The sequence below is a fragment of the Phallusia mammillata genome, chromosome 4, assembly GCF_965637545.1.
Source record: "Phallusia mammillata chromosome 4, kaPhaMamm4.hap1.1, whole genome shotgun sequence".
NCBI classification, from domain to species: Eukaryota; Metazoa; Chordata; class Ascidiacea; order Phlebobranchia; family Ascidiidae; genus Phallusia; species Phallusia mammillata.
Window position 1 is genome coordinate 15569183 of NC_137255.1, and position 15775 is coordinate 15584957.

At 42.3% G+C, this 15775-nt stretch overlaps 1 protein-coding gene across 1 annotated transcript; it reads right to left on the reverse strand.

Moving 5' to 3' along the window:
• Positions 1–2757: 2757 nt before the first annotated feature.
• LOC145223372 (metalloprotease TIKI1-like) lies at positions 2758–15017 on the reverse strand. Its single transcript, XM_080089789.1, has 12 exons — positions 14709–15017; positions 14128–14241; positions 13608–13818; positions 13067–13299; positions 12648–12794; positions 11998–12190; positions 4515–4602; positions 4232–4324; positions 4040–4150; positions 3324–3927; positions 3130–3197; positions 2758–2945 (listed from the first exon to the last, which is right to left on the reverse strand). Exons 1-10 carry the CDS (start codon positions 14790–14792, stop codon positions 3516–3518), a joined length of 1686 nt encoding a protein of 561 aa, XP_079945915.1. The 5' UTR covers positions 14793–15017; the 3' UTR covers positions 2758–2945; positions 3130–3197; positions 3324–3515.
• Between the last annotated feature and the right edge of the window lie 758 nt (positions 15018–15775).

Genomic DNA, 15775 nt, shown 5'->3' on the forward strand with positions numbered 1-15775 from the left:
TTTTAAAGGTTTAAAGTGGACGGTTATTCGCGTCTGCATGTCCCGTCATTTGTCCCGTCGTGTGAAACTTAATCACTAAAAGACAAACGCAGGTCTGCCTAAATGTTACAGAGCTGCTTGAAAGTTAAAGAGGCCGTTCGAGGTCTAATGGCCTGTCGGGGTTTTGGCACACCGAATCGCAAAAACTTCTGTCAGGTGTAGGAAAGGGCACACAGCTTGCGTGTCGATGTGCTTTGAAAACCGCTTTCTTGCAAGACCAAATCGCGTGCAAGCCCACACAGCCTTTGATGGCACAGATTGTTGGTGCAACGTGTTGTTCTTGTTTGAGCCTCTCTGGTATGGGTAGGAGTAAGTCTGACCAAAGGAATTCGTCAAATTGTGTACGAACAGAGTGGCGCAACATAGTGCGATGATTCTTTTACTACTCCATAACAAACATTTGCACATTTCCGAGAAAAATAGAAGCTTGGCATCTGCTTCAATTTGCAAAACACGAATATGGAATGTGGAAATTCCGCGTGGTGGCCTCCCCATAAATTTCTTACTTTTGGGTATACCAGACTTTCAAGTTAAATGCTCTCCATAATACTTTTTCTTTTAGCCTTGGAATAAAACGTTATTTCATTATTTTAGTTTCAAGTGTAGTATATTTTGGGTCCTATTCGAAAATAAATTCATCGATTAAAACAACGCGTTTTTTGTTTTTATTTTACCGCATGCGTACGTTGTTTCTCTTGTCCCGAAACAAACTTAATCTTTTTCCAAATCTCCAACCGACAAGTTACTTTTTATCCGATCAAATCTATCTGTCAATCAATGAAACAGGAGTAGGTCCCAAAATCGAGGATTGACATCAAACGGATGTCGATGGTCTCATACCCTTATTCATTCATTTCATTGTATTAAGAGCTTGTCTGATTTCGAATCACTTGTTGCTTTAACCAACGCAGAGTAACGGCCTCCTTTGCCGCCAATAATGGAATGATGTTTTTATTACCCTGTGTAGCGAGTTGTGGGGAGTAAAGCCCCACCGAAAAGTTTAACATCGATAAGCCTACTCCTGCAAAATCCGAAGGCTTTGTAAATCGACATGATGAAAGTCAATGAACTACGTTATTTTCCCAATCCGGTCGAATTCGTGAAGTATTTTTGTATAAAGTACACACAAATATTTATTTAACTTGTGTGTTTACTTGTTTATCTGTGGCATTATCAGCGCTTTATGGGTATTTGCATGATGTTAATAAAACAAAAACTTATTCGGCGACGTCAATCTGTCAAGGAGCTTAAGTCCTGCAGACCACGGTGGCTTGGACTAAATCTTGCAACATGGAGCTTAAACATCGTTTTTCAAAACAAGCCCAACCCAATAGACATAGACGCCAGACCCTTAAAGGCAGCCACAACTGTCTGAGCCAAAAAGGCGTTGTCGTCAAAATGTTTTGAAAACTTGATGTGACAAACCACTTACTGACAAGATGAGTGCCACAGATCCTTGTGGTCGAATAAACCAACTCGCAACACTTAAAACGGTGTTGTGTTTGTGGTTTTATGTCGCTTCACAACCGCACAAGCAATGATGCATTCGATTTTGGTCGGTTGGAATGTGCCCCGCCTACGACACAGCACGCCCAGCTGTTATTAATGGTCTGTGTGGGTCGTGATTCAAGGTTTGATCTCTGTCCATCTTTCCTTCAAGTTCAAGGTGATGAATCATGCTGGGTTTTGCAATGCGTGTATCGCTGTCATCAAAGTACCCTGCCAGCCACGTGTGACAGCGAACACGCATCGGTTATGCATCTGATCTTTTTCTTTCGCTTATCTTAGTAGGTGAATTGGGTGAAATGTAAAGTCTTACCTCCCTAAACACCGGTACATATTTAAACTCATGCGTATGAGTCAGCCCTGAACAAGATTACAATTTTACCAATATATGTGTATATGTGAGATGTAGTCTAAGATAAGATACTCTATATTAGGGATGGTCAACGTTCCACCCGTATGAACTTTTTTTCAACAATACGCTTTTCATTGAACATATTTGGCTTTCACAGATACATTTGAAAAATTATATTGTTAAATGAAAGAATCTCAGAGTTGGTTGTGCTAGTTTGAATTACGTTAACCACTATAGGTAGCTGATGTAAAATAATACACTGGAAGTTACAGGTGATTGTAAAATTATTTATAGCAACCATTTTGCAAATGTGGGTATTTGGACTTCACAACAGCCAAACTCGTTTAAGATTTTATATTTTACCGCAGCGGGTTTGGGATTTATTGACAACACTAACAGAACAATGTATTGTGGTCCCCTACATTTAGGTGTAGTAAATTCACCATACCTGGCAAAAAAACATGACACAACCCACCAATCCCTTTCCTCACCCGGTCCTGTTTGCACATCGTTCAACGCCTACCAACCCCGTAACCCCGGTATGTACATACAAATCCCCACACCCCGTCCAACATGAAACGCAAGCGGCTCCAAGAGCAGGATTGCCCACCTGCAATGTTCATGACGCAGTGCTGACGTTAATCGCATTTTTAAACAGTACGAGATTTTTAAGTTTTTCGTCGCCCCAGCCGAAAGTTGCCTGTGTAGAAAATGCGCACGAACCTGGGATATTAAGAGATTTAAAGGGAATGCGAGGGAGCTGCCAACCCTGATAAATAACCCGTGAAATCCGGCTAACCGCCACCTGCGCCTATCGAGTATTTAATCACTTTCTGAGCCTTGCCACAAATCTAAACAGATTACGTGTAATTTTGTTTTATTTTATACGGTAAGCAAACGTTGGAACATGACTTTTTTGCGCTAAAAAATAAACAATATTTTGTGATGTGCAAAACTTTGCGAGTAGTAGTTTCGTCTTTGGTACGTCAGTTGAATATCATCTCTCTCATACTGAACCATCTGGATTTCTCATCACAAATCGTTGAATCTAAATTAAAAACGAAAACATATAGTTTTATTTAAACAACCAGAGCAGATACCAGGTTGCTATTTGCGTGAATCTTTACAAGCAGTTTCTTTTGTATTTGCAAAATTTAAAAAAAAATATAAAATATGTTTAGTTTGAATCATGTTCTTATGAATTTGTTAAAAAATTTGAAATTTTTTCTCACCTGAATTAATGATCGGTTTTTGGTGTCTAATGTGCTTCATTGTTTGTAATCTTCTCGAAAATCGACATCTACAACAATGAAAAAAAGTTCGGATTTAAAAATCTAGTAATTGTGCATTTTTTTATTTCTTAAATTAGTTATTTTACCTATTTAATTGTAATTAACCAATTCTAATAAATTATTTTAAAATTTACCTCGTCATTTGTTTCTTATTCCTCCACTTAGTTCTTGGTTTCATCGGGCGTCGTATTCACTTGCAGCATCTTCACGATTTACTCGCATCATTTTCACAGTTTCAATCTAAACTCAGTACGTATGGGCGAAAGGCGTCGAGGACTGGCCACTTTTTCTCCGCTGAAAATCGATCAAAGTGCCACGTGACGAGTTCACCAAAGAGTTGCGAAGATTGGTGACATTATTACTGCGGCTGCAAGCAGTAAGCTGACCAGCAGGTAACTGACTTGCACAGAGCTGCTGGCATTTTGAGCGTCCAGCATTTTTTGGTAACGTTCTGCCCATACTTCAATGTCCAGAGCTTGGGATTTGGATGTAACCACACTGCGATAAAAAGAAGAGTCTTTGCGTTGAGTGCCCCAAGCCGTGTAACTCGGTTGAGGTTGGTTGTTGGGATATTGATGGCTGCGTCGTGAAATTTTGTCATTGCGCCAGATATCGTGAAGTGCAGGACTGACTGTCGGGTAACGGTTGATGACACGGACCGGCGAAATATCTTGTTGATAAACTTCCTCGTCGGTTTGGCTGATTTCGTAGCTGGACAAGTCAAGTCTGCTGGATGACCTGTTAATAATAATTAACAGTTATTATTACAATAGTTAAGGCAGTGAGCCAAGCTATACACAGTACTTAAAAGGAAGCATACGAAAGAGCAATAAGAATAAATCATTCTCACCTATTGCTCTTGCCTCTTTTCTCTTTCCTCACTTCTTTTTTTCGTCTGCCATTTTTGTCAGAATGGCGACGTCTTTGTCTCCTCCTGCGCTTCTGTTCCTTGTCAGTTTTTCTGTAATAGATACCGAAGTTTACTAAAAATCTATAAATCAAACAATTGACCAATAATTTTTAGTTTTTAAAACCAATTTACCTCAAAGTTGCGCCGGTTCGTTTGACTTGCCTCTTATTAGCCGATCTGGCCCCAATTTTTCGGGTCAAGTCTGGAAAGTCGTCGCCATTCCCCCTAAAAACAAAGCAGACGTATATCAATGTTTCCGCTGTACAAAGCACGCGCCCGTCTAACCGGTTATAATAAAGATCGACAGACGGAATGCAAAACAACCGAAACGCTAATTGCAGAAAGTTCAGTAGCAGGTTCAAACCGCAAATTTCTTTGAAGTAAAGTTGAGAAGAGTTTGCATTGATTTACCAACCTGTTTGTCACGTCGTCTTCCCAGTGTTCAATCTCAAAGCCGTCCTTGCGTAAAAAGTCAATCACTGATCCATTTCCAAGAAAGTGGCCTGAAAAAAGTAAAATAAATTGAATGCTGTTGTCGTTTAAAAACATTTTGTAACTTGCACAGAATATAAACATAAATATTGCGTGTCACAACGCTGCTCCCATCAACAGTTGTGGTGTTTATTTTTGTGCCGTAATTTTAGCGCTTATATTTAATTTTCCGACACTGGGTCAGAACTGGACATACTTAACATAGCGCGGGTCAATTTTCTGCCCGCGTTGACGGCCGCGTCATTGTAGTCTACCGGGGAGATGCGATAACAAGAAGACCCTAAAAGGACAGGGGGCGCAAAGCAAAATAAACAGCTCAATTTCACTATAGACTGCACACCGTCAGGCAATTATCCGTGGTGGGGAAATTAGAGGGCTTGGGTCGCTTCCTTCACCGCCAGGTAGACGGTCAAGCAGGGCGGGCCAGGTGAAAAACTATACGAGTCCAAACGGCCGATGACATTCCCGGCAACCAACAGAATCAATCAAAGTTGATCCGAGGCCAAATAGAAATTTCCTCTTTAACAAGATGGCGCATTGTATCTGGTTTCCCACTTCGCTATGACGTCAAATAGATAGCAATCTGTTACTCATTTAACAACGCGTGTACAGAAAGTTTCTACTTTTGCGGCCAAGCATACTGATTCAGATAATTGCTCTTACACTTCTGGAAATGTGGTAACAACACTGGCTTCTTAAACAAATAAACTATGTCCTCCCGTGTAAAAACAAAAGGGCGGCGTTGTCTGTGATGTGCCGCTCAGGGTGGTGTTGGAGAACTCTCGTGCCTCACTTCCACGTGTTCGAATGTAATTGAGAGCGACATCACAAGGCCACCCGTTTTGTTCCCAAGCCCAACTGACAGACATCAATTGTCCGGCTTGGCGAAAAACCTGTTTCCATCTCGTGTCGGCTAATGACTGGCAGCGGTTATTATCAAAGGTACTCGATTATACGAATGTCATGCTTCTGGCGTGCCAAGTAACAGAAAAGTGCCAATGGGAGTTTAAGCATCATAACTTTGCATTCCTTATTAGGTGTTTGACAACATATCTCACACTTATTTGGCGCAAGCGGCGATTACGATTTGTTATACAGCGTAAGGCGAGTAATTAAATTGGATTAGTTGATCGTCTCCCATTCATAAACGTCTTTTTGGCCGAAACATCGCGTGCGTTACGATTTAGGGACAACCCACCAACTCAGGCGATAGATTCGTGGGAAAATTCTTGAATTTTCAACAGAGAGTAACTTCTCAATTTTCGCAAGGTATATTTGTCTAGACTAGAGTGTGTAGAAGTATAATGTAATAGTGTCACATTTTGAACAATTGTTAAAGTCATAAATTACATGGTTAAAATAATTGCTTCTAAGAACAGAGGTTTACTTTTAATTCAATTAGTAATAGGCTTTGAAGTTTTTTTGTAAATTCAATAGCGATTACATTTACACCCTTAGTCTTAATGTTTTTCCTGCGCTAGTCAAACTCCAGAACACTGCGAAATCTCTTTGATGTTACCGCCCCGCACCGAATCAACAACGTCGACACTCGTTTCAACTCCCCTACGCTTAGTTTCGTTAATCGAGTTTCTGTTAAGAGTGCTCGGTCGATTTGTTTCACCAACAGGCGTTGCTTTGTGTCGAATTGGATCGCTGATGCTAATGCTACTTGGACGTTTTGTTGGACTTCTTTGCGCTGCTCGTTAGCCAATTCACAATGGCCAGGGTTTATGTTGGGGGCGCACAACGCGTAGTAGGTCAAAGGACCGCCCGATACGATCTCTAGATCGATGTTATTTCACGGCTGGAACACAAACAACGTTTTTACGCCTAAAGAGTTATCAGAAGCCACTGAGCAAATCGCGGCACTTACTTATTCAATAATCCTACATTGAATTAGCCACGCGTGGCGATGCTGTTCTAAGAGGATTCGACCTCACCCTGTACGTGGGTGCGTTACATTGCAAGAAGTTCTGTATTCGTTATTTGCTCAAGGGGCCTTGGTTTTCATTCGGGTGACAGGTAATTTGTCACTTTTTTCGGAAGTAAGTACAGACTGAAATTTCGAACACTTGAACCCAACACCGTCGACATGTGTTCGTCCACTTTCGCATTTGGATATGGAGGAAATACCGACGAGTATTTACACAACAAACACATTTTGAGTCACTTTATGCCGTGAACGAGATAATAACATGAGTTTCCCACCCATAAACCTAAGACCGCTCATACCAAATTAAACAGGTGGTACTGAAAATTAACAAAGTGTAGTGAGAAAGTAACTTAACTACACAAAAGACAACATTCATTACCCTAGCTCAAATATGTGATTTTAGAAGTTTTCAGTTTGTGGCATGTTCCGAGTGGGTGGTAGCAGTTTTCCTCAGGTCGCAAACGGTTTACGCAAATAATAAACAAAGGGTGGTCACTGTTTACGCGGACTGGTGCCACGAAAGGTTAAAGAAGGTTTGAAACGTCAAGTTTCTTTGAGTCTAAGGTCAGGCGCCTGTCCTACTCCCGCTCTACGCGCCATGTTAGTAAACATCGTCCAACATCTGTCAGCGATTCATCATCGTTTCTCGCCCGACGGTTTTCCTCTGTGACGAAGAGGATTTTGTCCAAGCGGCCTGTTTTCGTTTTAACGCATCAGTCACGGTTCACGTTTCATTACACATCTTTCGAATGTCCGGACACGCTTAAATTTGCACAAAGACACCGTCAATGTGATTTATTTCGCGCCTCCCCCAACCCTAGATAACATTTGTCAGGATTAGAATCGTTTCCTGCACAGACGGGCGCCAGAAAATCCGAATTTCTCCCATAATAATGAACGCTAATACGCATTTTCATGCCGTCATACGAAGGCGGTACCATTCCAGTCCCAAGCAAATATTTGGATTGAATTTTAAAACGTCAGTGGTCTTTATATCACAATGGCTACCAACTTTAAAAACACGTCGTTGTTACGTCTCGGGAACAGAATCGTGAGCCGTATATGTACTAAGCAAAGCTCAGACAAACAAACGAAAATAGCCTGGACGACGAAAAGAGTCCAAGAAACTGAGAATTACACCACAGGCACGCACAGGTAGGACGGGGTTGACGTCGAATCACGTTGTTTGTAATTGAACGCAGCACGGGTCATCTGGACTGCGTCAGGTACAAAGTTGGCTCACGCACGCTACAATATCTTGTTTGATCCACGATTACACAGCGGCGTGAATTAAAAAGCCTCTGGTGCGTTGTTAAGACGTATATTTCATCACAGGTTAAATTCCGTATAGACTTCAATACAGGTTACATGTTCATAACATCAACGAGTTTTTTACAAACTTGAATAGCGGTTTGAGGAAGCCCTAATTCGGATGTGGCGTTGGTTTGTGGTCCTCTAAATTTAACTTGTTTATTTTGGCTCATCAGTGATATACGCAATGAAGTCACCAGAGACAGCAAAACAGTGAAATGCAGTTGACGAGACTGCGCCAAATATGGGCATGCCGTCCTCAAGATGGAGTCAGATAAAACCGACGCGGGTGACTTGTACTGTTAAGTGCATTCGAAGCAAAGGTGTAGAATAACTCTTACGGCTTTCTCAGAAGGAGAACGCTGAGTCCAAATAACACAACAACAACTCGCAAACCTCAAGCCTTGCTAACATCTGGCTCTCTCAAAAACTCAAGGCGCCGTGATATAACGAAAATATAAAGCTAAAAAATCTCTGTAAAAATGAAATAACAAATCGCGTGCGAAAACCGACAATCTTGAGGGAAAATGCGACTTGCCGTGCATAGGCTCGCCATCGCCAGCGACCCACTACCCAGGCGATAATGTTTGCATAGGAAGGGGTGTGGGAAATCAACACGCCCCAAATTCATGACATTTACTGTGGACGATATGAGACGTTCCTTGGTGAGCCACCAGGCCTGTCGACATGTTTGTCTGTTGTGCTAAAACCGCACCTTTCAATTATAAAATTAGCAGTTGCTTTGCACGCATCCAACACGATACGCGTGACATCGCGTACTACGACACGTTCTTTCTCGGTCGGGAGCAAATCAAAGCGCGTAGGCCGTGAGAATGACGCGAAACGTCGAGACGAGTTGTGAAGATGTTTTCACATGCTCGACGCTCCAGAAAGAAAGATCAGTGGACCCGCCGAAAATTATGATGAGAAACGACGAGTGACGGGTGTCGTAAGCGCCGCTATGCGCTTATCCTCCTCTGATCCGGCAAAACATACACAAATCTTGGCTAATTTAATTGCTTTAACGGCCCACGTATTGGACGACCGCATTCAGTTTTAAGCCGCTAATTGTCAGTCAGGACTACATGCAAGTAAATATGGAATTCAAATTTATGTGATTCCTGTGTGAATCTAGCCTATATTTTTGGCGTTTTGTGTTTACAAGTGCATTACGCCAATGGTAATGTAAAGTCTAAGGCCGTTGTTGCTAAATCCCTGCGCAAACGCTGGTTGAGTTCGGGATTAGCGGGGTCATTGATACGTCCACAAACCGCTGTTTGCACGACTAATCAGTCGCACCGACGTCCTTTGCGATAAAGATCGTAGCGTCGATGACTTGTGCAAACCACGCAGCGATGACAGAAAGCCTGCTGCCGTTTTCTGTTCACCCATTAGTCACCTTAGTCAAATACTGGTAAACCAAGTAGAGACGCGTTGACTCATAAATTTGCACAAAGGTGTCGCGTTGTTGCCTGTTATGGTGTTGTTTTTCCGGCTACCAACTTTCATATTACGCAATCATAATGTGACCTTTGATCGCAAATTCGGATGGGATTCGTAATGCGTCAGAAATTTTGAAATCAATAAATACATACAGTGTTGTAAAAAGTCTGGTGTTTTACGTAAGAAGGGATAAAATGCCAATCTTGTTTTTTTACGTCATCACAGTCCGAACATCGTCGCTGGAATTCGCTAAATCGCGGCCGCACTTTAGTTTTCAAATAAACATTGACTATATCCTCGGGCAAACACCAAACGATTTCATTAACTTAACGGCAAGTAATTACTGGACTTTCGCACGGAGGTAAGTGACATGTACTAGTACAGAAAGTGTTCATGACGGCAATTTTTAACCACGCTTTAAGCGCGTATTATTGCGTTTTCTCACTAACCAACTGAACAGCCCACCCTTTGTTTTAAAACTGCTAATTATTCTCAGCAACTGCTGAGCACATGCCTTGTACGCTAACTTGTAAGCGAAGAACTAAGCGAATGATTCAATTTCCATGCTTCGAGCAGGAAATGCGAGGCTGAAACCGAAGCTGCGATGTCCCGGCAAATACGGTTTAGGGCCAAACTGGAAAATTGGCGTACGCGTGGCAGGCAATTTGCAACGAAGGGGGCTTGACGTTTTTGACAGAAGGTTCGGTTTAAGCGATGGGATAATCTTTAAGCATGTGACGCTTTACTGGGGACTTTGATGTTTGAAAAGCGACAGATTTACTAGAACGCTTAGTGGGCCTTTCGAAGGGCATTTAGAAGTCGGTCTTCGAAAAGCGCAACCGTATCTTACCACAGTCCGAAGTGGGTATTATTGATGTATGTACACACTATGATACATCGTTGACATAAATCAGGTTGGCACAACAATACGAGGTCAAAGCTGTTTTATCGTCGCACATTGAATCCTCTTACTACGCTAATGTTTATTTCGCCACCCAGGGCGAGTTACATCGGCTCCCGCTTGAAAAGGGACAAAACAGCAAAGGTACATTGTGAGAATCCTGAGCTGGAACGTGTTCTAAGATTCCAGAACTACTCTCTTTTGTCAACGCACCGCAAACTGATAGGCACACAGACGATTGATGGCATTGTGGCACACGCTCAACTGCCGCCTGTCTTCCTTGGAATAGCAATCGTTATTTACACTTTTCGAGAGTCGCTGATAATATCTGCTTTATCCGCCTCATCAAAGCGATTTATCAAACCAATATCTTGACCACAAACCGCCGCGCGCTGGTCTAGAAAATTCCTCTCTGCGAACCGTCGACCTTCGAAATTTAGACGCGCTACGTAGTTGATTAATTACCCCAAAATAACGGTTTCGCAAACTCTTGGTAAAATCTTCAACCAGACACATGTTTTTGAACCAAATTTAAACATTATTTGGACGAGGATAAAGACTTTAATGTTTGCTTCATATGGCCGCAAAAAATACGTGTTAACTTGAAGTGATAGACAGGTCAGGAAAGGTAACATTAGATGAGATTGTTCGACGCCCCGTATCGGCACAGATGCATTCACGCATGTAATCCCTATTCTGGTCGTTGACCGTTTTAGGGACGCGTACTTCGCCAAGACCAGCTTCTCAGACACAGATCCAGCGTCCAAATAAACGGGCGTGCAAATATTTGCCAAGAGACCGGGAACTTCGGCAGCGCACGCATAATGGCTTCCGAGCACACCGCTAATGCTACCCGACCTTTGCGAAATCGGACGACAGCCCCCAAGATCACATCAAACACGGAAGGATAAAGATAAGTCGTCGAGAACCGAAAGGCTACGAGATTTTAATTGTGTTGATAGGCAGCGCGAATTAAAGATTTTTTCCGACGGCAAACACGGCACTACGGAATGTTTTTCGGCCAGTCTACGAGTACTGGATTGTTCAGACTGCAACAAGTATTTTCCCACGCGGAAACGTAACTCCTGAATGCTGCGCGGTGAATAGCGGCCGTAAACAATGCACAAAAGCGCCAGTGCAAAGGCAAAACACACGGCTACGACCTTGCAGATTATCTAATCTTCCAAATTATTTATAGCCACAATCGTAGATTGCAGCACTGAGCAAGCTGCAGTGTCTGGAAGTGTCGATACAAACTCATGAAGGGAATTGCCTTGTCTATACACAGAGCTTACGGCACTCAGAAAATAAGATCGGTTACACAAGTTTTCTTCACACGCGAAATTCGGCACCAAAATCCCGGGCAAACTTCGCCTGCGTTACGATACCGTTGATCGAGTAATTTTGGTTCCTTTGAGTGGCAGTGAACGAAAACAAGTTTAGCTTCCCGTGTGCGATGGACTTGTGTAGCATGACGAAGCTATAACGAGCGCCACGTGCGCTAGACGGGTGAAAGTTATCTTCGCGCGAAACAAATAAATTAACCGCTTAACCTGCGCTCCCGCAATAATATGTTTTCGCCTGCAACAAACACACACACACGCACGTCGAAGTTGTGCACGGGAGCGTGTCATTGTGTAGACTAACTCTCCAGGAGCAGAAAGTTCAGAGATAAATCAGGCATGAAATTTGATTACTGCTCATCACAGACTTGGCCAAAACGAATACTTCGTTTCTATTAGGTTAAGACTGTTGACGGGAGAACAAACTCGAATTAGCATCCGTTAATAACCACACGTAAAAACAATGTTTGCTTACCGGCACCGAAGGCGAAGAAAAAGCTTTCGTCTGAGTGTTGTTTTAACAGGGTTTTGACGCGATGAGCCATTCGTTCATTCCGTCGATAAATCAACTCTTTTTTGAAGTAGTAATCAACGTTATCAGCCATTTCCTTGGCCTCCCTGCTTTCTGTCTCGCCTTCCAAATCTGTGTCATTTACCAGTTTGGGAAACTGAAAAAAAGGAATAATTGCAGAAAAGCCTGTGTATAGGTAACAAAACCACATGGAATTTTGATTTATTATTTATGCCAATGACTTTCAAAAACGGATGTGCAGACTATACGTTTAGGATTGATTTTGAATGTCTTTTTAAATATTTTTGCATTCAAGCATCATTTAATTAAATATGGTGGAATGCTAATTGATGTTTTCTACAAATTTCAGCAATTTTTCAGATAGCACGAGCGACGCGCAATAATTTATTAAGGAGAAACTGCCATACAAATCCTGGTGTCAGTCAAGCAAAATTTACATCCTGGACATATCGTGCGCTGGGCCTTGAATCTCGGGCTGGAGAAGACTGCGCCCAACTTAACCAACGGATATTTTCAAGCGCGAAAGCTGTCATTAAGCTAGCAAGTAACACCCTCTTCACGGTCAGACAGCAGTCAGAAAGTTCGCTCAGTACCTGGGACGAATCACTGTCGAAGATTGATGAGTTGAGATCCCCGCAGTTGTACTGGTGTATTAGGTCGTCAGTTGTGTACGGGGGAGCCACTGTTCCGAATCTTAAACGTTCTTGCATCAGCAGCGTGTGATTCAAAGCAAACAAAACCTATTGTGTTAAAAAATGGCGTTTAGATTTGTACAGAATTTGCATGAAACTTACATGTTTCAGTTGTATATCGTCATTTTCTTAATACTATTATTTTTTTAATTTATGAAGTTGGGGGTGACAACTATACAATGAAATCAGAGAGTTCTATTTAAATTTAAACCAAATCGATTATGTATAAACAACAACTTATCGTGAATTTCTGAACAGTAAAAACGTTTCAGATACCACCGCATTTAGTTTTTACGCAGTCATGCAGACTTTATAATTACCTGCGTCAAGTTAAGCCCATTGAGCGGTTTACATTGCTCATCAACTTCCTCCACGGCACCGACGTTTTTACCAAGCCTGCCTGCTTCGTGCGCTAGATGCAGGTCGAGTACAGGAATTCCTTGTGTGCGAATATCAGCCTCCGTAAGGGAGTTCACCATCAGCATGACCCACACCGGCCTCTTGCGTTCCCAGTTGCCGGCAATCGCATCGAACAAATTGTCGGCATACCACCCTAGGGGAGAAGAACATAAAGTTGGGTTTAAGCGATTGAAAACACGAACCGATACTTCCGGAGATACGGTTCAGCAATACTTGTGTTGGTATTTCGAAAATAAAAATTGTTTCAAGAGTTAGAGGATATATTTACGACAGCCGTCGGTAACATGAACCAATAGTAGTTTAAGGGAGGTTACTCATATGAACGATAACCCCTTAAGACCTATTTCGGGTATTTTTTGCGAGCGTTAACGGAGATCGCGTTGGGTGGCCTTATAAAAACACAAGAGACCTTAGGATGACAAATTCAAAAACTTCCGTTACCGTTTCCCGCTTGCTCGGAGGTCAACCAGCCGGGCATGGCGCGTCTCACGTAGTCCAGATGACTTTTAAGCCTCTGGTAGAGGTCGCTGGGGAGGATTTCGCGGAGATCTGTGCCACCGGGAAGCATTTGGCATCGGGACAAGGACGCCCTGGTATCATCGTTGGTGAGATCAAGCTCGAAGAAAACATTTTCACTGCTGCGGAAAGCCCTCTGCGCGGGAAAGGAATATTAGGTTTCCCGCTGGTTCGTCCAACAGATCAATTGTACCCCGCGTACTGATTTACAAGCACCGACATGAAATTATGCGCCGGCTACGTAGATATCGCAGCCGTCGAATTACGATAATTGGCTTTAATTTGCGGTGCAAGGTAGAAATTGTCGGAACGCTGGTGACGGAGTGTGCGTGCGAGTCCCACCGCCACAGAGAAATTCCAAAAATGTGCTTTAGTGCATAAGTACACGTTCTAAGTATCAACACAAGTGTACCATGAATAAGGGATGTTTAATTTTCGGTCTTACCTTTGAAAAGGTGGGAATATGGCTCCACACTCTCGTGTATGGGACGTGAATGGTCCCAAAAAAGTAGGCTGGCGGGTTTCGCTTGATTTTCCACAAAAACGAGTTTCGTCGGCCCTGTGAATAAAAATTACAATATTCAAATATGGTCTACTCTCATTTCCTGTTTCCCGCTACATTGAACCGATTGAATGTGGATTTAGATTCCGAAATGGGCTAATCGCTCCGACAGTCCAGTTCTGTCAAAGCTTCGAATGTTTCGCGACTAATCGGTGCAGTGACCTGCAAAGTTAATCCCGCTTTATCCCGGACACACAAGTTTGCAACACCGACGCACCCGAAACAAAAGGACGTCGGTTTCCACCCCAACAAACCCGTACAATATTAGGACCACGATCTAGGGGTTTTAACTTCTAATTCCGTTTGATCACTCGTGGCGAGGAATTTCAAAAAAGCTACTTGGCTTAACGTAAGCCTATGATTGCAGAGAATTTAGGTAGAAACTAATGTACCTTTTTTGACAGTGATAGTAAAATTAAGCCCCCGGCGCCACTGAGAAGCAAACAAATTAACCAGCAACTCACCTTATTATTGCACGGCTGGTCGAGTTTGACGGCACAGCCGCAACATGCGACCACAATAAAATATCCAAGTATAAACTTCAGCATTTTTCTGTTACTGCGTACGTGCCACAATCTTGATGTCAAGTTTCGTATTCCTTCAGTAATAAACCAGTAGTCTTTGAATATAGTTCACAAACAATTATTTCTCACTGGAATTTTCTCACACTTGTGCGCGGTCGGGCACTCTGCAACAGTTGATCTGTGAAACCCGTTTTCTCCGCTTATAAGGCGACCGCGGGAAAAAAGAAGGCACAACAGCGTTCGCGTTCAATTGACTGTCGATCGCGGTAGTGGGCAACTCGACAGTGAGCAAATATTGTGCAAATTACGTGCTTTATGTGCACAGATTTTCTAAACAGGAAGGCGGTGTTTAATTCTTGCATGGACGGAAGGATGGCTTTGTTTCAATGCTGCCAGGGATTAGTATTTTTCACGGAAGGCCATTCTGACACAATGTTCGTAAAATGCGATTAATTTACAGTTTACGTTGAGTTCCATAGGGATCACGTGTTTTACACCAATTCTAGCAACTTTACAATCATATTTCCACAATTGTTTTGTTTGCCAAATTTCATGTTGTCAATAATTTTTGTACCGTCGCATATTTTTTTCAAATGTGAAATGTTTCATTTTGAAATTATGTAGTCCAATATTTTGTGCTTGAAATAAAACCTTTTATTCCTAAAACCAATAATGGCTTTTTTTCGACCACCTGAACGCTATCGCTGTAGTTTTAGCTAAATCGATTTAAGTAATAAAAATTTTTAACCTTTAAAAATAGTCTAGGTGTTTTTACTTGCATACCATATCAACTATCAACTACTTTTTTCTTTCACTTCTACAGAACGATAGCATCTATTCACGTGCAAACTGCCAACGTGTTAACAGATGAGGGATTTGCATGTACTTTTTAAAAATTATTTGAAGGTCAGTTTCAATGGCGTGCTGACAGCGGGTGAGTGTTTTTAGTTGCTCGTTTAGACGCGGGTGATGTAGAAAGTGATATCAGCTTGCGCCACGTAGACAGC

What these genes read in the sequence shown, in the direction of transcription:
- LOC145223372 (XM_080089789.1), bottom strand. Translation starts at nt 14,792, where the DNA reads ATGCTGAAGTTTATACTTGGATATTTTATTGTGGTCGCATGTTGCGGC. An exon ending in CTCCGAGCAAGCGGGAAACG is followed by an intron (nt 13,300 to 13,607) that starts GTAACGGAAGTT and finishes CTTCTCCCCTAG; the next exon opens with GGTGGTATGCCGACAATTTG. An exon ending in TCGACAGTGATTCGTCCCAG is followed by an intron (nt 12,191 to 12,647) that starts GTACTGAGCGAA and finishes CCTTTTTTTCAG; the next exon opens with TTTCCCAAACTGGTAAATGA.